At 41.2% G+C, this 26,725-nt stretch overlaps 1 protein-coding gene across 2 annotated transcripts in view; it reads right to left on the bottom strand.

Annotated features, from left to right (window-relative positions):
• BTK (Bruton tyrosine kinase) overlaps positions 1-26,725 on the bottom strand; it is a 555,678-nt gene that overhangs the window by 198,681 nt on the left and 330,272 nt on the right. For both annotated transcript variants that reach the window (XM_085607704.1, XM_085607705.1), the window contains exons 7-9: positions 15,583-15,650; positions 15,263-15,441; positions 5,000-5,062 (exon numbers count right to left, since the gene is read on the bottom strand). In XM_085607704.1, coding sequence (XP_085463830.1) covers positions 5,000-5,062; positions 15,263-15,441; positions 15,583-15,650 — 310 coding nt within the window. The remainder of the gene's footprint in view (positions 1-4,999; positions 5,063-15,262; positions 15,442-15,582; positions 15,651-26,725) is intronic.

Below are 26,725 nucleotides of genomic sequence, written 5' to 3'. Positions count from 1 at the left end.
TATCAAAATATTGCTGTATTTGTGTCATTATATATAAGGAACAAATGGTTAAGGTCTTTTCTATGTAATCCCATGGCCCTTTATTATTTCCAATGGTGTGTTCTGTGCTTATAAGCATAGCACACATGTAAGCATTGGAAAGTTCAATAGAAACATTTGAGTCTATAAGGAGTGAAGGCATCTAGTGCATACCTTTACAGTGTAAATTTGTATGATATTAGTATAATAGTAAAAATACTGTTAATATTGCAAAAGGCACTCACTACCGACTGAATTGTCCCTTATTTCTCAAAAACGTTGATATCAAGCATTTTGTACAATGGACACCAGATGTAAAATGGAAGAACTTGTAATTTTTTACCGGGCCTCAATAAGACACCTTTGCTCCCCCACTGATTAGGTTGGATTGAGGGATTAATTGAGAATTAAATTTTGATGAAAGACATAGTCCTTCAGTCCTATCCACTAAGAGACAGCCATTTTGATCAGGCTTCTGGCTTTCAGTAGATGCGTTCTGATGTGATGAGAAAAGTTACTTACCTTGCGTAAAGATCTTTTTAGTGGATACTCTATCTACATTCAGATTCATCACCTGTTGAATATCCCAGGATCTGGAACCTTCTGATATAGCTCTCCCACCCCAGCAGGTGTCAGTAGCTTCATCAGGATGCCAGCAAAAAAGGATGTGGTGATGTTAGTGGAGGTAATTAGCGCCGACCCTGGCACCCTGACGTTAGTTACCTGTCCATTTTGTCCGTGCTCCTGCATACTTAGGTGCGAAAATCACATAAGTGTAGTGCAATAATGGAAATTGGTATCTTAATAAAGAGACTTTTGACCATCCTTCAGAATGGGGTGGAGATTGGGATTGATGAGGAATCTACAGGTAGATGCGAGCCCAACAGCCATCCTGGGAACGGCCATAAATAAGTAAGCCATCCGTTCCTTGACGGCTTTACGAAGCATGCTGCGGGACTGGTCACACGACCTGGACTCATGCCTGGAACCCAAGCAGCACATACAATCATGTGTGTCTTTTTTGGACATTTGCCTGTCACAGGCGTGACTGGGCTTGATCCTTGACTTTCTAGAGGAGGATGTCACTAAAGCACTGCACTAGAATTTGTTTGTTTGGGCTATTGAGAAAAATCTTTGAGGAGAAACCCTCTGAGGCGAGAGCTCCAGGTCAGCATTAGAGGGTGCAGAAAAACGGAACTGGTGTCAGGGAGCCGGGTTGGGCTCTATATAGCTCCAGCAATGTCACCACGATCTACTTCCAGCTTTGTAATGGAACAAACAACACTTACTTGTGCAAGAGAGCCATGTCAGTAGTTTCCCGATCCAGTCTGGCATCTAGGATATTCCACAGGTGAGGAATCTGAGGTAAAAGTATCCATCAGAAGGTGCATTTACTAGCCGGAGGCAGAAATTCTTGGATGTCTACTAGGAGACAGCAAAAAGGCTCATGGGAGAACTTTCTTTGAAAGTTGACAGCAAGGTCACTGTCTATCCTTAGGTTAAGGTGGTTCTGCATCATTTGTGGCTTGATTAGCATCAGGCCATGTGAGGAGAGCAAACACAAGATTCTAACAGACTTCCTGTGATCACAGTGTATGTTTTGATGGTTGATTTTATGTTGTGTTTATTTTTATAATTCCTTAGCACCCATTAGGTTATCCCGGAGCTTTGCAGGTGTGTGAGGCTAGCCTTGGAGGCCGGGAGGGCTTATTCGAAGAGCCAGGTCTTTAGCTTCTTGAGGAATTTAAGAAGAGAAGAGGAGGCTTTTATGAGGCATGGGAGGACGTTCTAAGCTTTAGGAGTGATGTATGACAAAGCTCGACCTCCAGACCTGCTTTTGTGTATGCGTGGGACGCAAGAGTCTGGCTGAGCAGAGGTGTCTCGGTGGTTAGTGGAAATGTATGTAGTTGTTCAGGTTGGGTGGGTCTGTATTGTATATTGCTTTAAATGTGTGGGTAAGGAGCTTGAACTGTGTGCATTTGTGTATCAGAGACAGTGGGGTTCCCTCAGGTGAGGCGTGATGCGAGATGGTTGTAGGAGATTGAGGACAAGTCTAGCAGGTGTGTGTTGAATGGGCTGTTGTCGTTTGGTGAGTCTTTTGATGAGCACTTTCTCACTGGGCATCCAAAGCCCAAAAGAGAACTTTGTGTAGTGGAGGAGTGGTGGCTAATCCCTGCCAATAACAATTCAAAGAAGAGACTATCAGGTGGATCAACCATACAGCGTTGTTGCTGCAGAGTACATAGGAGAGAGCAAATTCATCAGAAGAAATACTATGGTGTAAGATTGCTTTTTGGGCTAGCTACTTGCAATGCACTTTGTTCTAGCCCACAGGCACTTTAAAAGAGAAGCAATAGCCCAATTAAAGGTTTGAAGGCTGATAGGACATTGCTTTTTTACTGAAAAACACTGATTAGAATGGGGTGTATTCCAAGCAGCCGAAGAAAAACAGGCTCCATGGCGCTATCAAAAGCTTCTTCACGAAAAAAAATATAGAGAATGCTTTGGGTGGATATTTATTTATTTTACTTTGCTTTTTACAGTGCTCCTACTACACTGTGAGGCTCCAGAGCACTTAACTAAGAACTCAATCATATACAGTGGAACAAGCTACTAAAAAGTCGATAGAACACAAATGAGTCAAGCAAAAGTAAGTTTTCTTTCAGGGTATTGAGGTGTGTTGGATGGTAGGGCCATAATAGTTGTAGCTCGTGGTAACTGTGCATTTACGCTGATCATCTCAGATGGTGTTTGGGGATCTTGATTATTTTTCAGCTAGTTCATTTGAATCCGGCTGGAAAAGGTGAGTTTCAGTCTCTCCCTGAATGGTAAAAGATTAATTCTGTATAAGGATCCAGAAAGATGATGCTGCACCGGAGAAGGATTTGGTTAGCACTTGCCAGGTTTCAAATGCATGTGTTTCAAGGAGGAGCAAAGAGCTACTCTTCAGATCGCTTTTGTTTCCTGAAATGTTGAGAAGCTCAGCAAAGTTTGGGGGTAGATTTGATGGATTGCTTTCTAGGTGAGACATCGAGAAGGAAAACACTTGGAAAAATTAAGATTACCTGCTGTTCCTGCCTTGCACTTTAAGAGCACTCATTACAGAAGAGAAGGGAGAAGATCCTCTACTAGGGACATGCTCCATTTGCAGTCACAGAGCTACTCCAAAACGAAGATTGATTGGGAAGGAGAACTCAAGCTTTGACACTCCTTAGACTATGCTAAAGGACATGTAAGGAAGGCCTCTAAATCTATTTTGTAGTATATTAAATAGTATAGGTGTGTGAGAAGAAAAGCTCAGAAGTCTATAGAAATTATAAATTTTAATTCATGAACATAGACTGCATTACTTTAGATGAACCATTGTGTGCTATGGATCAACATGTCTAAGAGAACCCTATCAGATATCACATGAAACCCCAACTTCTTCTACAATTCCTATCTCAGTCATTCAAGTGCCTCTGATACTTTCATGTGTTTAAGGATGTATTCACCATAGACATGCAGTGATACCCTGAACTTGATTATTCATCAGTGAGTATTAATGCTTGGCAAAATATTTCTGCATTATCCTTTGGAGCAAACGTCATCATATATCTTAATATCCCAAAGTTTTTATATTTGGTTTCCAGCAGACCTGATATTGACCTCCCCAAACCGTGTCATACTATGTGCTTTCCAAAGTCTCATAACTATATCATTGTGTTCTCCCACTAAGGAAGTACTCATGACTCATAATAACTAATACCTTCAAATCTGAGCAGTGTTAAACAGGCTCCTCATGTATGTATGTATGTATTCATCGTGAACCTAAGCACAAGGAGGCAGAGCACTGTACATTGTCATGAAAAGCATAAATCAACAAGTAATAGGAGAGGAAATGAGTTGTGGATGGTTAATAGACCATGATGATTTGTCAATGGGTTTTCAATACATAAATCCTTAATTACAAAGGCCAAGATTTACAAAAATTTTGCCTCAGGGTTGCATCACTTTTTTAACGCAGCACCAACACAAAATATATTTCTGGATTTACTAAGCCACGCAAAGACTGATTTGCGTAGCTTTGCATAATGCAAGTCAGTGAATACCACCACCTAGCATAACTTTGCGTCGGGGAGACGTTCTTTGGCTGGAACATGGGCATTCCAAATCAACCAAACATGGATGTTGACACAAACCCAGATTTACTAAAGACAGTAAATCTGAGTTTGTGTCAAAATGGTGTGCTTTCCTGAGGCTGGCGTAACAAGGAGAAATATCGTCATATCTCCTTGTTACTTCTGCACCACACATAGAAAGAGGAAAGTGTCTCCAAGAATTGTTTTTGTGCAGGAAGACATGCACAAAACCAATCCTGCTTGTAAGGCAGGCAACCTTGCATCGTCGGGCAAGGTTGCCTGTGTTGGTGTTTGGCTGCATGAAGTGCGCCAGAGCTATGAGAGATCAGAAGGGCGCCATATCTTGATAGATATGGTGCATTCCTGCTCTCTCCGTTTAACGCAGCAAAGTGCAGCAAGTTGCCTTGTTGTGTTGCTTTGAGTGAAAGGTTGGTAACTCTGGCCCACAAAATCCAGTGTTTGGTTTCTACAATGAGAAGCATTGGTCAGTGGCTTCTCTCCCCTAAGTGATGTGTTTTAAATAAAACCACTCGTATGACTGAGCTTCCGAACATTGAAACCGAGAGAACCATCAAACAGTGCCCCTTGCGTGACCATTACGTAGCCTGGGTACCACTTTCAAGTTATGGCTGAGAGGAAGTATGGCTCTCCTGAAAGACTCAGTCTCACAGCACCTTCAACTGACTGGCAATTATAAATATTATAATTCATGAAAGCACTAAAACTACACTTTTACAATATGCGAAAGGGCAATGTGGAACTTGCCATTAATCACTTGGTATATTTGATAAATCAAAACTTTCATTGACAGTAACTCATTCTTTTTGGCACAGAATACAGTGAGTTTCTAGGGTACTTACTCATACATTTCCAGGGGGTCTCGTGCCTCTGTGACGTAGTTATTTGGAATATAGCCTTCGAGCCTGCAGGAAGAACATGGTCATGATTAAATCAAGAAGGATATAATGGAAGGAATAAAGAATGTGGACATGAGTAATTTAATTCAGGGGTATTCTAATCTGAGGAACAACAAGGTGAAACTCCAAAAAGCAGACCTTTAACACAAATATAGTTGAAGATCACAAGAAGCATGGTGCTTATTGTGCTAGCGACCCTGTTGCCAGACGCACTAGGCGCTTCCATTCATTCCTCAAGAAAATCAACTAGACCTGGGCACATAGTACGATAAGTCCCATTTAGAGCTTTATAAATTCTCTTAAGTATTATGTTGTGAATACTTACTTAGATTAGGAGCAAGACTCGGCTCGCACTCAGTACCATTGTTGTGATAATGATGACATTTCTTCACTGTTTAGAATGCATTGTTTTAAATGATCAGTGTTGTTATCTTCACTGAGGTGATGTTGTTCAGCACCCGGGCTGCGACTAAACTCACCTTCTTCAACTTCTTCTTCATATTGCTCATCATTACAAATTTGGCGACAAGCCCCGGTTGATAAAAGAACTCCATTGGAAGAGCCTTCAGTCTTCAGGATCCAGCATTGAGCAACCTGACCGCAGAAGTCTTCTCCCAAAGGTGCGACGCCCATGCTCTTCTCCTCGGAGGGAGATTGTTTCTATATTGCAACTCGTGTTCGGCCTTTACTGTTGTCCTTAAGTGGATTCCTGATTTTCTCCTAGCGCAAGTGGTAAGCCAAGTGTCCTGTGAGACAACACAGCACATAGGGAAGCCAGCATGTGGATGTCATCAACAAGGAAGTGATGCGTTACATTGGAGATCAGGAAATGTGCAACGGGTGGTAACGCTTGCCTGCCTGCAGCCATTTTGGACCAGTACCTCATCGTGTCGCCTTTGAGGTCAGGGAATGTCCAACGCGAGGTCAAGTTTTGGTGTCACCATCTTGCATCAGCATTTGTACATTACTCATTGTGGTCAGAAGATGTGCGCATTCCATAGAAAGCACTGACATCTTCGTTTGGTTGGTAAACTTCACCAGAGGTATTGTCTTAACTGGTACCTCTTTATTTCTAGATCCATGCACCTTTACATCAGTGGAAACGTTTATTGGGTATAGCTATTCTTCTGCAGGGTGTCATTTGCCAATAGCAGTCATTTTTAATTATTGTGGTAAGAGTACAATAAATTTCACTTTTATTGTGACTTTTGTTCTTGACTCACAGAGTGTCTTGGATAGTGTGTTACTACCTTAAGCACTACATTATTTTCTCAAGTATACCAATAATTTCCAGCTTTCAGTAGTAATGTGTGCTGCACAGTCTTTCTCCTTAATTCCTCCTCTTTCTTTTATGGTGGTCAGAGGTGAACCACCCTTAAAATGGCTTGAGAGGAAAGAGTCCTTTATCAACTATGTTGAAACAATCGATGACAATGACATTTGACCTGAGAGGAAGAAGTCAATTCTTTTAAATGTCTTAGGTCCAGAAGGTTTGAGAACTTACAATTGTATGAAGAAAAGAATAAGAACAGAGGGGGATGTATTTTCACCAGCATTAAAGCATTCAGATGAGTATTTTGCACCTTGTGTTTGCATTGCTATTCACCATCCCAATTGTTTTACGGGACTGGAGAGCAGGATGAAAGCATTTAAGACTCAGGGCCTGATTCATAAAGGTAAACCTACACTCCTATCTTTTTATTTGCAAAGTTCTCTGTTCCGACTGCGGACTCCCCACACTCATAAATGTACTATTAAAACCCACTTTTGTGAATAGTGAAAAAGTATAAACTTACACAAGCATGTAAGTTTACCTTTGTGAATCAGGCCCTATGTGTCTGCTTTAAAAAAACTTGCTCTTGCTTGTAAATTCTGTAGTTTACATAATGAATTTATCGGAGATCAAATTATAGTGCATGTGAAGAATGGAGCTATTCAAGAAAGGTTATGGGCACATGTGGATTGAGAATTGAAGAATGTACGAGATATAGCGCAGAAGGCTGAAGTTTCTAGCAAGTGTGCCAAGGCAGTCATTAGTGATAAAAACAAAGATAGCACAGATTTTGCAGGCAAAGTACAAAATGCAAAAACTTAATGTAAATAGGTTGCAAAGAAAGGAAATTAATCTACTATCAGAGTTGGTATTCGCAAAAAGAAAGATTTTAGTAACGGGAGTGATGAAAGGATATGTTACAGATGTGTGAGTAAGGAACATTTAGCTTATTGTACGATATGTCCTGCAGTAAATCAGAAGTGTTCCTTCTGTGGTATTAGTGGTCACTTTCTAGAGTCTGTAAAAGGAACCAAGATAAAGTAAAAGTGGTGAAGGAAGATGAAACATTTTCGGTTTCCAAGAAAGATAGCACAGAATTGAATGGAAACAATGATTGTATATTGAGTGTTGAAATTGATAAACATCTTGAGAGTACAGTATGTGTACTAAGTAACAAATCCCATAATAAACCAGAGCGTAAAATTAAGTTGGGGAATGTGGAGATGTCGATTATAGCAGATTTTTGCTCCCCATACATTATCATCAATAAGAACACGTGGAAAGATCAATTTTTCATGGTTTTAGGTTAAGAATTGCTTCATTCTGATGTTCAGCCATTGAGTTTTACCAAAGACCCATTTCCTATGATAGGTTACCGCAGTGTTTCTTTTTAATTTAAAAATAGAAAAGCTATTGGTCAATTATACTTGGCTGAAGAAGGTCCATCTGACCTTGTATGGATTGACTAGTGGGCTCTGGATATCATTTTAATCGCAAATAGTCTTAAAGAAGTGATGGATTTGGGAGAAGGTGATGCAGTCGGTCAATGCATATTGAGTGAATACCCCAGTGTGTTTTCTGGTACAATTGGTGCCTTGAAAGGATTACCCATAAAATAATTCCTCAGGAGAACTCTACGCTCAAGATACATAAAGCAAGAAACCTACCCATGATAGTGAGGAATGAAGCAAACCAGGAAATTGAGAAATGTTTAAAAATGGCATTATAGAATCAGCAGAAGGTTCCAAACAGATTGCACTCTTGTTGGTGGCTAGACATTCGTATGGAAAGATATGTTTGTGTGTTGATTTGGGGAAACAATGTTGTTGTGGTAAGGTTCATTCATGAAAGGAATGGAATGGTTTTCTTCTGTCATTGGTATATGATCAGAATCGCTTACAACAAGAGTAAACAATTCACAGCATTCATGAACCCTACTGGTGATCTCCAATATGTATGTATGCTGTTTGGGTTAGAGTCAGCAGCAGCAAAAGTGAATGCACACATTGTACCATTCTTATGAAGGGGTGATGTGTTTTCAAGATAACATCTTAATTATGGGAAAACAGAAGGGCACTCATGATAAACATCTCAGAAATGTATGATGCAACTTGAAAAAGTGTGGGTTTACTGCTGAGTTTGTAGATTTGCTGTACAGAAATGGAATTACCTTGGCCATGAAGTGAGTCATGAAGGCATTAAACCTAAACCAGACTTGTTACGAGTATCACTGATGCACCAGCTCCTACCAGTAAGGATGATCTAAGGTCTTTAATAGGGTTGCTTCAATTTGAATATAAATTTATTAAGAATTCTTCTGAAAAACTTATACTATGAGACAGTTATTGAAGAATAGGGTCAAATTTGTCTGATAGTTGTCAAAAATAAGTATTGTCGTTTATTGTTGTAAAAGAGTGGATTGTGTACTGCTAACCATATCCAACGTTTTGATTCTACCTTACAAACTGTTCTAACCACTGATGCAAGTTGCAAGGGACTAGGGCTGTGTTAATTCAAAGGGATCATAGAGGCAAGGAACTGACAATTGCATTTGATTCAAGGACATTGCCTCTAGCTGAGACACTGCATTCACGTATAGAGAAGGAATCTCAACCTGTTGTTTGGGTTTTAGAGCATTTTAGGCAATTTGTTTGGAAATCACATGGTGTGAGATGTGATCAAGGTTTAAACTAAAAAAAGAGTTACTTATTACTACTCCTAGAATTGCTTAATTTATGTGAGGTTGTTGGACTATGATTATAGGTACTTTTTGTTCCTGGTGTTATTAATAGAGTGACTGATTGCTTGAGTAGATTACCTTTGCTGTTGGAAGAGGTTTCTCAGGAGAATATAGAGGGTTTTAGTGTATAATGGTTGAATGATGAAGTTTAGAAGAGTATTTCAATTGAAGAGTGGAATAAAGTCAGTGAAGATTAACTGTTGAAGGTATTGCCTGAATATGTGGAGCAAGGTTGGCCTCCTAGGTGTAACTTGAATTCTAATATCAAACCTTTTTGAGAAATTCATAATGAACTATCATTGGAAGATGGCAATTTACTAAGAGGTTCCAATGTTGTTCCTCCAAACCAGTTAAGGAAAATAATTTTGGAATTATATCTTGAGGGATGTTTGAGGATTGTCAGAAGTAAATGGAGAGACAAGGAATTTTACTGGTGGCCAGGATTAGATAAACAAAATAGAAACTCTGGTAAGGTCGTGCGTTGAATGTGAGGAGGCAGACAAGTCACAAGTCACTTTGAGACCACTTCTTCAAATGGTTAAGTTTCCCAACATGGTTTGTGAGACAGTAGATGTTGATATTATAGGACCACTACTTGAATCTGATGGAAGAAAAGTAGTTCTGATGACAATTATGGATTATTTTTCTATGTGGCGTCTGCTTATACCAGTTCAGTTGTAAATTTTATAGATGAACTATTTCATAGAGAAGGTCTACCCAGGAAGATTATTTTCGATAATGGTGCACAGTTTACCTCTGTTGAATTCAAACGGTTCTTGGAAAGGACCTGTATTTTGCACTAGCGCACTTCAGTATATCATCATGAGGGTAATGGTGAAATTGAGAAATGAGCATTAAAATTGGATAGAAACAATGCATTTAATTGGAAAGGAGATGTGGAGGATGTGGTTTGGGCGTAACGCATCACTCCCACTTTACCGGGATATAGCCCATTTTCTACTATGCATGGGAGGACACCTTTTACTAAAGGTAATCAGAGTTGGACGATGAGAAGTAAGATGGTTGAGTGGTCTCCTGATGTGAAAGACAATATTTTGAAAGCACAGTTACTGTACAAAAAGGTGTATGATTAGTAGAAGGGTGTCAATGAATGTCATTCAAAAGGGTTCAGCACCGTTCAAGTATAGTCAATGAATATTCAAAGAAATGTCCAAGACGTCAGTCAATTTTTCTTGAAAAGATTCTTTTTCTTTATTGTACGATCACATGGAAACGAAGAGTCATAATCACATTAGACATGAAGGATCTTAGCCGACGCGTTTCGTCTCTTGCAAAGAGACTTCTTCAGGGCTTTCTTGACAACATTTAACTGATGCAGACTGTAAGTTTTTTTTGAGAATAAAGCCAACAGTCAAAATTTCCACGCTGGCAAAAGGATTTCAATGACGATTGTTAATCAAATTTAAAAAAATCCAACAAATGAGTATCTATAGAGGTATGGTAACCCGTGTCTTCTGGTCTCGTTCTTTTCAGTAGGGAAAAAGAAAGCCCTGAAGAAGTCTCTTTGCAAGAGACGAAACGCGTCGGCTAAGATCCTTCATGTCTACTGTGATTATGACTCTTCGTTTCCATGTGATCGTACAATAAAGAAAAAGAATCTTTTCAAGAAAAATTGACTGACGTCTTGGACATTTCTTTGAATATTCATTGACTATACTTGAACGGTGCTGAACCCTTTTGAATGAAATTTTGTGACAAGGCTTTGTCCTGATAAGGAACATAGAGGGGAGTGTTCCTTGGTTCTTTGCACTGTAAGAATTATATGTAAAGAAAACACTTTTCATTTGTTAAGTGCGGTATATATAGCCTTTACCCTCATTCTGTGGGTGTCAATGAACGTGTTTTGAAGAAAGGTGATTGTGTAGAGTAAAACAACAGTCAAGGTTTGCAAGTGAGATGATGTATTTTTGGATCCTTTAGACGTTATGGAAGTGTTCACCGATGTTGGCAAATTAAGTGATAGTAGAGTGCAGCTTTGAGTAGGTTGGTAGTTTGCAAGAGTAGCCCTAATCCACTATGAAGGACAGCACTAGGAATGGGAAGTAACATGACAAAGGAGTTTACGTGGTTGATGGAAATAGACAGGGCCCGATTCACAGAACTAACTTAAGCCAAAATCCTAAACTTACTACCATTTTGGTATTCACAGAAGGCGCTTACTCATTTTGGTATTCACAGAAGGCACTTACTCATTTCGGTATTCACAGAAGTTAGGAGTCCTAACTTTAGGACTCCTAAATGCCTTCTGTGAATACCGAAAGTCTTAAAATTAGGATTTTTCTCAGTTTAGGAGTAGTAAAGTTAGGACTAACTTTACTACTCCTAAACTGAGAAAAATCCTAACTTTACGACTTTAGGTATTCACAGAAGGCATTTAGGAGTCCTAAAGTTAGGAGTCCTAACTTTACTACTACTAAACTGAGAAAAATCCTAATTTTTAGACTTTCGGTATTCACAGAAGGCATTTAGGAGTCCTAAAGTTAGGAGTCCTAACTTTACTACTCCTAAACTGAGAAAAACCCTAATTTTAAGACTTTCGGTATTCACAGAAGGCATTTAGGAGTCCTAAAGTTAGGAGTCCTAACTTTACTACTCCTAAACTGAGAAAAGTCCTAATTTTAAGACTTTCGGTATTCACAGAAGGCATTTAGGAGTCCTAAAGTTAGGACTCCTAACTTCTGTGAATACCGAAATGAGTAAGTACCTTCTGTGAATACCAAAATGAGTAAGTGCCTTCTGTGAATATCAAAATGTTAGTAAGTTTAGGATTTTGTCTTAAGTTAGTTCTGTGAATCGGGCCCACAGTGTTCAGATGAGTGAGGATGGTGGTGTGTTGGATTCAAGTTCGCCTTTTGGTGATCATGGTAATGTAGGTGGTGTGGGTAGACATAAGAGTAAATTTGGGTGTGTTATTGTAAGGTCTTCACAATTATCTGTTTTAATTACTACATAAATGTTGTCCCTAGTTCATTTAGAAGCTATCATTTTTATTATTTATCTTAAGTAGGATTTTGTAATCATTTGTATGGGAAAGATGTATTATGTTGTGAATACTTACTTTAGATTAAGAGAGTGACTAGGCTCATACTCAGTTGTTCTGATAATGATGATGTTTATTCGTGTTTAGAATGTATTGTCTGAAATGATCAATTGCTGTTATCTTGACTGAGGTGCAATTGTTTTGGGTTTTGATGAAACTCACCTTCTTCAGCTTCCACCGCGTGTGACTCATCATTGCACTAAGCCCTCATTCGATTTTAATTCACTTACTTTTATTAACTGATTATCCAGGAAAGTAATGATTTAAGGAGAAACATATTTTAACCTTTAAAAATGAGGTGAATAACAAGTACAGGAGAACCAGAATATAATAATAATCATTTTCTGTCATCTAAAAGATTTTTTTATGTTATCGGTGAACAATTGCATATATATTTAGCAGATTCACATAGCTGCATGCCCTTCCTGACTTTAGAAACATTTGCCGACAAATCAAAACATCATACAATATGATGTAGTTCTGGTAAGTAGCTCTCTGGCCTTCAGCCTCTTTAGTAATTCAAAATGCACACCACAGGTTTATGGTGTGAACTATTGTGTGAACAGGTGGCAATACATTGGGGAGTAAGAAAGTCTTCGTAAAAAGCAAGATAAATAGGTTATAAGTAATTATTAAGCCTTTTCTGAAATGCGCCTTCTTGAGGATCCAATATACACTCTTACGTGGACCTTGCTATCTCCACTGCAAAACAGATGTTCCACCTCAGGAAACCATGTGATATTTCACAATGTTTAATAATCACACTGAAGATGCACATATCATGCACATAAAAGCCTTTATTCGCTGGACAGTCTCTACTCAAATTCACAGAATAGAACTAGGAACCCAGAAAAAAAGATTGAAGCAGTAGAGAGCTGAAAGTCTGGGAGCGAGGCACACTATGGATAGGAAGGTTTCTGCTGCTATGCCAACATCACTAGGCCAGCTGCTTGGATATAACAGAGGTTACCGCTAAATGTGAGAGACTTTAATTCCCAGGAGCCCTTTGTGTAGAATCAAAATAAGCCATAGTTGGTAATGTGATCACCTTGACTTTTAACAACAAATTGATTCCTCTTTTAACTCTCTTAAGGCCATAGGCTTGCTTTGTTTACAGCTCAGTTCCAATAAGCTTTGCTCAGCGCACATTACAAATACAATTACATAACATACCATTCCATAACTTTAGTGGAGTCTGAACCTAGTTAAATATTAGTGTCTGTAGACTGAGACTCTAATGTGTGGACAATGTAACACAAAGTATTCTCATTTCTTACCTGGAACCACTTCCTCTCTACACATGGTTTACTTATGTAAAACGCATTGTGATGGATTAGTCTAGTTGTCAACGTGAGATTCATCATGGTGACTAATCACAACAAACAGTTCTCTCCCGGTTATTTCAAATACAGTGTTTAATTTTAGAAAAGGCGGAGGAAAACAAGAAATCGATAATTGGCTTCCTCATGTATCTACGTCTATGTGATATTTAGGCACAATGAGCACTCGATTAACTAGGGACTGGGGTCACTGACTGGAACATAGAAACTTAGGTGGTCCTTTTCCTCCTCATGTGATTTATTTATTTGATATGACTCCCATGAATTCTTAAGTTTGAGCATGGTTGAAATCAAATTTATTAGCTTTTAACAATGCTGTTACTGAGTTTATACTTTGTGCTATGCTTGTAAACATAATAATAATTCACCAGACTGCCTGACCACCCCCTGCTTGAAAGGTCTACAGTTTTAAAAATTGAGACAAAAGGCAGAGTATTTCAACCCTCCAATATCCTTGGAGGCTGTGATGAATGCTTTTATGCAATATTTATTCTACTCTACTAGTGATTTTTTTTCTTTGCATTCTGTTCTTGTCCCAGAAATATGATGGTGGTAGCATAACACCTCATTGGAGTCAAGCTTGACTGCGGAAAGGTGCCTTATGCTGACTTCTCAGTACGTATTTTACATGACCTACAGGTGTTACAGAATTAGGTGTCTCAAATAGTGACCATAACTGCTCATCACATGCACATGGCACCAGTTTGTATTCCTATTCGCTATCTTCCAGTCATGTGTAGAATCACCTAGGAGGCCCTATCTCTGATTCATGAGGTTTTATATGGAAACACCTGGCTCTCGTTGAAGAAGTTTCAGCTACATAAAACTGTAATAACTTTACTCTCAGGACATGGTTTTTTGGTGGTTATGAAATTCAAGTGAGATTCCACTACAGGCAAAGTTTTTTTTGTGATTGCCAAAGACTTTGCACCAACTAACTAATATCTGCCCAGTTTTGAGAATAAAGTGAAAATCTCTTTATGTTTAATAACTATAAGCTGCTCAGCAATGCATCCTGTCAATTTCTTGCATGCACTAGTAGATATGGGCATTTGCCATCTTTGGTTTTCTAAGTATTTATGCTAAATGCTTGAATGCCCTAAAACTGGGTCTTTAGCACTCTACAAATATTCTTTCATTTGAGTTGTGATTGATTGGCCTCAAAATGTTGGAAGAAACTTGTTTCAACAGGGTGAGTCACCAAATCCTATCAGAGTGTCCACCCCTGTTTGGGGGCTCTGATAGTAGAGCTGGGTGATTGCATTCCCTCTGGATCCACAGGCAGCTCCCCGTCAGCACCTGGATGAGTTTCCTGTGAGACAGAACTCATTTTTCCAGCCCAGAAACGTCCACTATTTACACACTCACTCTAGCTACTCCCTGCAGAAACACCAATTAGATGATTACAGTCACTCATTCCTGACTCATCCCAGGCCTCATCCTCCTCCCTGTCCTTAAATACATCATTCTGCTTCCTCGCAGGTGTCTCCGCTGTATCTCGCCACTCGCCCAGTAATCTGGTTCCTTCTGCAATCTTCCCCCGTAGTCTGCATTTAAGTTTTAAAAACCCAGTAGGAAAAAGGACCACCTTTATCCAGTCTTTCCAAGTTTTATCACAATATAGACCATAACAGAAAATGAGGTTTTTTTATTGGAAGGTTTTATTGTCTTGTATAAAATTGCCTAATGCATGGTTGCATGAAGTCTATGCTTTCGAAGTATCATTATTCATAGTTGGATATGAAAATGTGTGTTTGTAAATAGTACACAGAGTGCAATTACTGGTTCTCACCCATTTTTATCACGCGCTCTCCACCACGACTGGTTGCCCTCTTCAAGAATAAGATACTCCTCACCCTTCTGCAGTGGGAGGTCATTGGCATTCATGGGGGTGTAATCATACAGTGCCACCACCTTCTTCAGTTCTTCTGGTTGAGGAGGCTCTGGGGGCGGACGTCTGTTCACCTTTACCTCAAAGGTAAGAACAGGGAAATGTTAAAGACCTAGAAGATGGGACAGCTTCTAACGGGTCACTTCTCATCCGTTAGGTTACCTGTTGGAGTACATTTGTGTCACAGTAACAAAAAGCTCTCCAATCAAATCTACAAATACCTTGTCTTCTGTGGGAGTCGGAGGAAGAGGTTTTTTTGACTTTCGATGGGACCTCGCTGGTTTTATACCTTGAGAATGTCAAAGAGACAAAGAAGGTTCAGAAAAAATGTTTTACTGTACTCCATAGGAAGAATGAATAATAGTTTTTATAAAGCACCAAACAGTTTAAGTGTCTGCAAAGTGCTTATTATTCACTTTAGCCAGGTTCCAAGAGAAGCAGAGTAAAGAGAGAGTAGAGTGGAAGATGAAAACAACAGAGACGATCCTGGGCCAGTTGTGGAAGGGTCCAGTATAGTATGGTTTGCTCCTGCCTGCTGATGAAAGTGATTACCCTCAACTATTGAGGTGAGTAGGAGTTTCCCCAACAGGCATGGCTCTAGGAGGGAAAATAATCTATCCCTATTTAATGTTTGCTTAAACGTATGCCTGAGCAAGAAAGTCCGTCTAACGAATGAAGCGGTAGTGCTAAAGGTATCAGGACTGGTATAGTGATTTGTTCTGTGGGATTTCAGCATGAGGTGCAATATTCATTGTCTCTGAAAATGTTGTTCCTTTGATTTACTCAGAAGGATGTCACAGAGTTTTGGACTGTCTCCCTACTCAGTAGAATGATCTCTGGCACCCACAACTTGAAAAGCAGTAAGCCGACCCACCAAGCCGAATACCTGCTAGACTCTGTCTTTGCTACCAATAATATCATCCAAGTGAGAAAGCCATGCCATTCATCTAGTCTGAGCTCTACCGCATCCCTGTTTATACCCCTCTTCCCACAGATAAAAAAACACATATTTTAAAGAGCTTGCACTTCGTGCAACTGATCGTGTTTGAACCCTGATATGGTAGGTAGTCCCAGCTTTGCTAAAAGCTCTACCTGACCTTGAAACAACTGCAAAACAAGCAGGCCATGAGTGTTTACTTAACAAGGTAGACAACGTCGCCCCATGAGCATTAGATAAATGCACGCATGTGTAGACACAGAAATTCAATTTTGGGAACACATGCAGACATAACCACTGGTTCCCTAATGAGTTCAGAACTCTGAAACTAGAAGCACAGTGTAGACAGGCACTGGTACAAAGATTATGATAATGGCTGGAGGACCACTTTTACTACTCCAGGAACAGCCTACATACGCAGAAACAAGTTGAGATTATTTACTTTTGAGACATTATTAGTTAAGCCCCTAATCTTTCCAGAGAACAATTCATATTATATGGGACTCACAATCAACCATGGCCTTGTCTATGTATTCTGGGACACTGATGGTCATCGCTCTCTAAAACCACTGACTTTTCACAACCAGATGAGAGGATTCAGCCCCAGTAGAGCCTTGTCCATGTCTGGGAATGACATTGAGTTTACAATCAACCAGTGCACCCAGTTCACGAGTAACAATAGCCGACATTCAAAAAGGACCTATAGACACACAGCCCTGGAAAAATTAATTGCACCAAGTCCCTGTCCCGAAGTAACCCTGTGATTACCCTGTCGATTGACCAGGGTTAAAATGTGTTAACAATTTTATCAAAGAAAATTATCACCTAACTTTATTTGGTCCATATACAGGACATTTGTTTTTGGAAAATAGACACAATCTGATGAAAATATCTACACTATACCCACTCTTGCTTTCTGAAAAAGTGGACTGACGCGTTTAATATTCTGTATAAATAGGAATTAAAGTTAATAACCGATAACATAGAATGATTCTTATACCATATAAAGGAATTTTAAATATTTGCTTCATTAAGTATTCACTGACCTCCTCACTTCAGAATCACTGGTGGAAGACTCCATCTACTTTCTTCTTTTTTGAAAGAATATATAAATATGTACACTGTCTTTATACTCGGATTATAGGTGCTGCCTGAACTGCTGAAATGCAAATGCTTGCACAATGAGAAATAATATTGTGATTTGTGTCACCCCATGCAAAAGATTCAAGTGTGCTGTTTGTATGATAATAATTTTTCATTTGGCAGAAGAGGCATTAATGCTCTTTGTTTTCTAGCAGCCAGCAGTCCAACCCCTTTTCAGCTTTACAAGGACCAACCCCATCGTCATTAAAATTGCCTATGACTATGCACCGCTCTCTGCTGCTTTGCTATAACATCTCTGAATTCAGGTTCCCAACTAGAGCTCCAGCAAGGTTCATGAAACTACTCTATTCATCACGTAGAGCACAGCTCCTTGAACTCTTCAACTGTTCACTAGAGCAAAACATTTTTCCAGATGCCTGGAAAACCTCCACTGTAAAACCTCTCCTGAAAAAATACTTTCATTTGGCCCACAGGAACTGAACAATGTCTGCAGAATCTCCATTTTACCATTTCGCAGAAAACCTTTGGAAAAACTGTTTTTAATAGGCTTCAACATTTTGCTCAAGATAACAATCTTCTGGAAGCACTTCAAACTGGGTTCCTACTGGGACACAGTACCAAATTTGTGGTTCTATCAGTTTTTGATGATGTTCAACAACTAGTGAACAGCGGTGGTGGTGTCAGTGCCCTGGAACTCCTAAATCTCTCAGCAGCTTCCAGCACGGTAGAGCACAACATCTTGTTCAAGACCTTGGCTGAATCTGGATTCGGCTGTCAAATCACAAAATGGATTACTTCTTTTCTATCTGGACACAAGAAATTTACAATCAACAGCTTAAAACTTGTGGTGTCCTGCAGCTGTTGAGCCTCTCCCCCTTTCTACTCAAAGTATACATGTGGCCCTTTTTTCTATCCTCCAGCTACGAGGAGCCTGTTTTTATATGTAGAAGGAGGCCGTGTCTACAGAGAGACTTGTCTCACCCTAATGGCATTGTTTCTTCAGACCAAGAACCTAATGCCTGACCAACTATTTTGACATAACCGGATGGTCAATATCTGATAATTTTCTTAAAATAAATTAGTCTAAGTACTTTTTGTGCCACAAGCTTCTATGTCCTAGATAAACAGGTGCCTACCAAAATCAATGAATTATGTTCCTTCTCCAACGAAACCTATATTTGTAATTGTGTATTTGCCTAGACATGTCAACCTTCCTCTCGATTTATAGGTGATTAGCTCAGGGCTCTGAAAAAGATCCTTCCGTATAGCAACAAAAACTGCGAAAAAAAGCCATGATTCAATTTAGACTGGATTATTCAAATGCCCTGTATTTGACTGCCATAGAGAAGCCTTTTCAGCGTCTCCAACTCAACTAGAGCACTGCTGCTTGTCTTAAATGTATCAAGGCGTGATAGGATTAGGCCACCTCTAAATCCTCTTCACTGGCTGCCCATTTCACCCACAGTCTCCTTCAGAGCACTTAGCATTATTCATTGATCCAAGAGCCACACCCCAACGCATACATTCTGCAGACCAGTTTTTGGGGATTATTGCACAAGCACATACAGCCACTTATGAAGATCGGACCTTCTCCATCACTCAACCTTGCTATACAATTCACGCACAGGAGCCCTTCTTTTAGAATCCAGCTGAGCCACAGGTAGGAAAATGACCAAAGCTTGTCTTTTAACAACTAATGACTTCCTCTTTTAACTCTCTTGAGGTCATAGGTGTGCTATGTTTACAGCTCAGCACCAAGAAGCTCTGTGCTAATGCACATTACAGATTAAATTACATAACATACCATTACATAACTTTTTATTAAAACTTTTCTTTTAATTTGTATTTACGTTTTCAAGAACATTCAATAATACAGCACTTCTATGAGAGGAAGAGAAAAGTATGCATCATAGTATTTCCCAAGTGGCTCATCATAATAAACTGAAACATCAATTGAAACATTACATTTCTCTCCAGTCTCTTGTGAGACAAACTGACCACCCCGTACAATCCATCCACCCTTAGCAAGAAACATGGATCATGCATTATCCATACTTTCCACCCATCCAATCACTCATCTTCTGAGTCACTAACAATATCTATACCCTCAACCTCAGTGTCCACTTCTGGATCTAGTAACCCAACACAAAGACCACTACACACATATCCTCCTCTGCCTTTTCATCCCACCTGCTGAGACTCAGACGAGCCTCCGCTGCAACCGCCCATTCCACGACATCCCTGCACCAGCGATCAAAATCAGGGGCTCCTTGTCCCAACCAGGTGATGGCCACATGTCTTCTTGCCAACACCAGAGCCAACTGTAAAAATGTATAGGACATTTTTTTACCCTTTTGGCCTACTACACAGGATGCCGGGGTGAAATCAAAGTCGATGTGTACTGCCCTATGTATTTCTGGAAGCATTCGTGCCCAGTCTCCTGTACTCTTCCACAATGCAGGCCAGATGCATAAAATCTGCCCGTCTATTTCTCAGCTGAGGCAAACCGCTGAGTGGGTAGTATCCCATTTCTGAAGTCCCTGTGGTGCTATGTAGGACCTGTGCAAAAAATTTCAATGAGTCAATTTAAAATGTGCATTACAGAACACCATATGAGAGAGTTCATTAACTCTGTCCCAGTCTCCAATCGCAACAGATGTGTCTGAATCTGCGTCCCAGACCAAGCGCACCCTAGGGATTGGCCCTACTGTGTCCTCAGGCATAGCTCTGTACAAGAGCGTAATCATGTGTCAGCCCCCTCCGCAGGTCAGCATAATGCCCGAATACATTTAGGGGCTACAGGAAAAGTGGGCCAAGTCACTTTAGCTATGTCTGCCAGTCCACCATACGTTAGAATGTGGCTGGTGCTGATCTGAAAAGTATCACGAGCCTCTTCAAATTAAACAAAGTGTTCGTCCGGATATAGATCCCCGAGCCGTTCACAACCGCTCTCATGCCATGCCTGGAAGGACATGTTATCCTGTAATCATAGATGGGCTTCAAGATCCAAACTGGGATTTCCCTATGAAATGGGGCCGGCTTCAATATCGACTGCACAAACCTATGCCACAATATGGGCGTGTGTATGACAATGTGTAGAGCTTCTAAATGAACCCGCGCACCCTCCTTTAACACCTCTGGAAGGCACGCCAACTACACTCTGCCCTGCATCAGCCTTTTTTCATGATTATCAGAGGGGTCCAACCATCAAGCTGCATATTGCAGCTGAGCAGTAAAATAGTACAATTAAAGACGCTGGACTTCAAGACCCCCATCAATATACCGCCTGGTCAAAGTCGACCACACCGCTCTGCTAGGTTTCCCGGCCAACAAAAGAGAGATTGAGTACCCACATAAGCTCCATAGTTTCCACGACAGAAACAAAGGGCTGGATAAGTAAGAATGAGGCTGAGTTCTTGGTGAACACCCACCCCAATATCCCATAATTTTATATCCTCCCTAAAGTACACAAGGAGGTGAACCCCCACTTCAGGCAGACCATGTGTCGGGAATTCGTATCTTGCTGGAAACTTTGTCAAAATTTTGTGACTGTGTACTCCAACGCTAGTCATGACAACACCCTCTTTTCTAAAAGACACAAGGGATGTGTTGAACCTTACTGAAGAATCTAATAACATGATTAATATTGATTTCCTGGCAACCCTCGACATGGAGTGTCTCTACATCAACATCCCCCAGGATGCCACCATGAAGGTGATAGAGAGCACCCTCATGTTTGAGGACTGGCTCTTATCTATCCTAGTCAATTTCATCATTGAATGCGCCACCTTGGTACTCAAGGAAAACGTTTTTCAGTCTAATGACCAACTATACCACCAAACCCAGGCTATTTCCATGGGCAGTACCTTTGTACCCAGCTTAGCATGCCTATACATGGCCAACTTCGAAAAGGAGAACTTTTTCAGCGACAAAACCCCTCTACAACCAACATACTCCTCTGGCGTCATTACATCGATGATATACTGATCCTTTGGCAGTCACTTGTCTTTTTTTTGTGACTGGATTAACACTCTCAACCCCTTCCTGAGATTTACTAAAAATGTCTCTGCTAAGGGTCTCCCTTTCTTTGACCTTTGCATCACCATTACTAAAAGGAAACTGTGGACCACTGCTTACAAGAAGTAATCAGACTGTAACAGCCTGTTACTATATGACAGTCATCACCCCAAATCTTTGATGGACAACCTTCCCCACGGTTAGTTCCTGTATTAATATGTAAATCAATGTGTTCATCAATCTAAATGAAATATCGTCCTTTAAATGAAATCTCGTCCTTATTAATAGAATCACTGGTTCTGAACTCCACATCAACCATGACTCGCAAATATGCAGTCAAGCAGGCCCTGAGACCTAGGCCCGTGATTACTGATTGTTAGGCCACAAGTGGGAGGGTCCATAGCTGGCAGGGAAACACTCAGGCAGGAAACCCTTGATCAATCCCACAGATAGGTGCAGCGACATTACAATGGTCAGGGTAGATTGCCCCAATAAAGCACACAGGGCCAGAAGAGCCAAGTGTGCTCCTAAAATGACCACCACAAAAGCCAGATGCCACATGAGTTAGGAATACATGGCCAATCAAGAACTATCACACTTAGTGATCACATGCTCCCCATGCTGGACATCTAGACACGTTATCCACTGGCCACACTGTGTCCACACGAGTTCGAGACCCACCTGTAGTAACCATTAGACCTTTAATTTATAACTCAAAAGGCAGCAACCAACATTCCTCACCAAATATGGTACGCTGGAAACTTTTATAACCTGTTGTGTTTGGTATAAAAGAAGGACATATACCGATTGGAAATTGAGATAGTCCTCAGACCTCGTGCCTGTAACTGGTCTCCAGGCTGTAATGTTTAATTAAACAAACTGTTCCTGTTTTACGAAATGCCTTTTATCTTCTGTTTGTTAAAGGGTTTCGAACTCTAGCAACACCTGCGACTGCATAGCTACTGCAGCAAAACAGCAGACTATTTCTATTGGGTGGAACAATTGATTTCCAACCTAAAAGCATGCCATTACGCACCACACTCCATTACCTGGCACAGAAGAGGGCCAGAAATAACAACAGGGCAGCGCTATTGTAACCCCACACACCCACACAGGAGAACACCATCACCTGGGTCACCACTTTCACACCAAATTCAAACAGGATCCAAAAGATAATACGTATGCACTGGTCCATCTTGCACACAGGCACATTTGAACTCCCGACACCACGTTTCACTTTTAAATGCACTAGTAACATCAAAGACATGAATGTACCCACTGGACCACTGAAGACCCCAAGATCCACACAACGTTCCCTTTGGGATATGCCCTCCGTCACTGGACATTATTCCTGTGGTTCATGTGGCATCTGTGATCTAACTGTACGTACAAAAGAAATAATTATTGATGATACCCACAGGTGGCTATCAAAAAACCACACTAATTGAAACACTAAAAACTGCATATACATGATCCCATGCGCAAAAAGATATATTGGCATGACGGAGTCGGATCCAATGTAAAAAAACAGTACAACAAAAATGAGCACACACTTTTTGAGCCTTAATCATACTCCTGATGACGTACATTGGACTATCTTAGAGTCCCACCTGAACATGAACAAACATTGTTCTGGAGAGAACAAAATTTTATTTTCTGGTTAGCAACACATTAGACTGACTTAAATGATGACATCCCTTGATGTGAGACGGATAGCTAACTTCTCCATCGGCCTACATGGATTTTCCCTGTCATGCTATGATACACATGACTGTTACAGAACTGTGGGGCATATTAGCAAGGGCCAGATCGCCGCTTTTATCAGCACTTTTTGCCGATAAAGCGGTGGTTTTTTTATCGCCCAATTACCAAGCTGTCGCTAACAGCAGTTAGCGACAGCTTCCAGGCGATAACGACCGGTTTGGGGCCCGCTTTGCATGTCAGCGATATTTATCGCTAATGACATGCAAAGTGGGCGTACCCAAACTGGTAGCGACTGAAAGCAGTCGCTAACACAGCTATCGCCTATTAGCACTACCCGCGGCACGATAAAAAAATGCGCGCTAACCGCGATTAGCGCCAGGATTTTACACCTGGTAAAAACCTGACTTAGCCATAATAGTCAATGGGAGGTGGATTCTACGGCTAAGTCCCCACCTGCCTATTAGCGAGATTTTCCTTAGCGATAGGATTTTTATCGATGGAAATCTCACGTTAAAGATGGGATTCGCCGCTATCGCTGGATTTTAATCACCGTGGAGATAACCGTTGGTAATACTGTGTTATCTCTGCGATAGAATCCAGCGATAGGAGGTGTTAAAAAATATTGCGCTAAACGCGGTTTGCAATAATTATCCAAGTTGTTGCTAATATGCCCCTGTGTTCAGAGCTGTGTGGCTGATAATCGTCCTGCCACCTCTCCACATCCCAGGCTGTAACACCATGACCTTAGCTATCACTTGTGCACCACTGCAAGTAACTGCATTACTTCTTTCCATAAACGATCACATAGTAGGCTCCCAGTTATTCTTTAATGGGATTTTTCTTCTTTTGACAATACGAGCTACCCCGACTAGAGCTTTCTATTACCTTCTTGCCACAGTCACATACTGAGCATTATGTGTATTCCTCCAATACTGATTGTAAAGTGCAGCGGAAATCCTGGTCCTCTCACCAGCATCATTATCCTTTGATGTGATAGCCATTATACAGATGCCCCTTGGCCTTTCCATATTTTAATAAGTCTAATTTCCACACAGCTTTTCTGTGAATTAGCCGTTTAAGCACACACTATGGCACATTGGCACTTAGTAGCCATATAGTATGGACGCCCGGACTTCCCAGCTTTCCTGTGAATTATCCGTTTAAGCACACACTATGGCACATTGGCACCTAGTAGCCATATAGTATGGACGCCCGGACTTCCCACAAGATGTCAGCCACTCCCTGCCTTAAACCAGGCTAGGAAGGACACTTCCCTCACTCTAGTTCCACCGCTAAGTCTTGCGAGTGACCTTGCCCTCAACGGTAAGCTTCCACATTAAGTGCCATTGCACACTGTTGCCACTGATGAACCTCCCCAACCTTGAGCAACTATTACCTCGATTTCCGAGGTAACATTAACAGGACCAGACCGCCCCAAAATGGCTACGGATTCTCACCACGGCACTAGTACACTTCCACACTTGCTCATGCAACCAGGCTCCTGCTGTGAGTAATGAAGGCTGCTCAGTCCGGGACAAATACCGCCCTCTCTTGTCCCTCACTGACCTCCAGGGTGGCAGAGAGGGGTAGTTTGCTGCTTAACAAAGGCGCTGGACACCGTAAGTACTGTGCCTTGCTTTGTTGTTTTTTCCCTTTGCTTTATTTTGTTGTTTTCCCACTTGCTCAGCCAGCTGTGCTTAAAGAGGTCTTAATCCGTGCCTCTCAGTCAGTTTTCGTTCAGCAGCTACAGCGGACTCTGCCAGTAATTTACGGATTATGGGTAAGATCCATCCCCATTGCGACAACCATGGTCATTTTAACCTGATCAAGTTTGGATTACCTTTATGTAATTTGTAAGAGATGTAATGCGCCACTTCACTAGTGTGGCACCTACTTGTGTGTGTGTCTATTTTTCTTGTCATGTTGCACTTTCAACATAAGGGATGATTTCGGCTTTGGCATGCATTGAATCATGAGAGTCTAATGCATTATAATTTCTTGACATGGATATGACAGTCAATATACCCTCATTTGTTGTTAATGAATTCTCTCCCCCGCATGTGATTGGGTATTTGTGCATAATTAGCACATTCACTTTCTGAATCACTCATAAATTAGGTTCATTGGTCCTGAAGGATTGCCCGGATCGATAGCAGCAACTTTGGCAGGAAACATGTAGACTACCTTATGAGCTGTTTTGGATCATTGCACCCATACTCAGCCACTTACTGTTTTTATTTGTAACAAGAAGACCTTCACATTAAAACTCCCTTAGATAGCTTTTTGTTATTTTTTATCACTTTACACCAATGTACCTATACAACACCTCCACCTACACTTCACATTGATCGCTTAGCCCCCTCCGGCAATGAGCCCCCTCAAGGAGCCTGTTGGGCATTTCAGCGCCAGTCCACCGAGGAGCTGCCCGATGATGAAGAATGACACCCTTCAAGGTATGTGAGGGCTCTTGCTTCTAAGCAATTGGATCCCTCTGACCTGCTTGCTCAGTTCCCTGCAGAACAATCTGTGGTCTTCTTTCCTCTTACCCCAAAAGAAACTGCATATGCCTGATGTTTACATGTACCTCTTGGGAGCTTGCATGTTGGACCTAAAAGTGCTCCTAATGCCTCTCAGCATACAAGTTTATTTGCAACCAGTGGTCTGTCCTGATTCAGTGCTCTGTAGAGTTGCATTACTTGTTTCCTCCCCTATCTCCCTCCGTCAGTATCTCTAAGGTTGTGAAGACCGCCGGTGTGTTTGGGAAGTCACACCTTCAAGATTCTCACCCACGCACACAAAGCCCTCTCCAACACTGGACCAGCATACCTGAACAGCCGACTCAAATTCCACGCACCCCAAAGGACCCTACGATCAGCCAATCTCTCCCACGCCGTGGTCCCTCGCACCAGGAAGTCCAGATCGGGAGGCCGCTCCTTCTCCTTCCTCGTGGCTGGAGCCTGGAACACCCTCCTGCTCCACCTCAGACAGACAACATCACCTCCCATCTTCACGAGAGACCTCAAAACATGGCTCTTCGATACACCTCCTCATTGATGGACAGGATCCTGCACCTCCCCTACACCCCAGTGCCTTGAGACCCTTACTGGTGAGTAGTCTTGCTTAACAAACCCATGATTGGTTGATTGATTGACCAGATCTTCCCAGGAGTGTGTGCCAAATTCGCAAATTGTAGGAACTGTCCAGCCCCAAGTTTGATGGCATCTCCTCAAATGTTATGAATTGATCAGCCGGGTAAATGTCCCCCATTGTGGGGCACCCTCTCTCTATCCACCTAGCCAACGACATTGAGTACCCGTATGCCGCAGAACTGTTGCAACCACTCAATTGGTATTGACCTGCAAAAGGGTGGCTTCTTCAATACCCTTTAAACTAATGTGTCCCACGCAGCAGCCACTTGCTTAATTGCTCGTAGCATGCCCGGGAGTTGATGTTCCTCCTCATTAAGTAGAATGGTAACATTCCGTCTGGAACAGCCTCTCCTAGGCACCTAGTGTCTCAATTTAGGCCCTCCGTACACCACCTTGAGGCTTGCTGCAGCTGCAGGGCCATATAGCAAAATTCCAAGTCTGGTAAACCCAGTT

This window comes from Triturus cristatus, chromosome 5_2, assembly GCF_964204655.1.
Source record: "Triturus cristatus chromosome 5_2, aTriCri1.1, whole genome shotgun sequence".
Classification (NCBI taxonomy): domain Eukaryota; kingdom Metazoa; phylum Chordata; class Amphibia; order Caudata; family Salamandridae; genus Triturus; species Triturus cristatus.
This window is presented reverse-complemented; position numbering and strand designations above follow the sequence as displayed.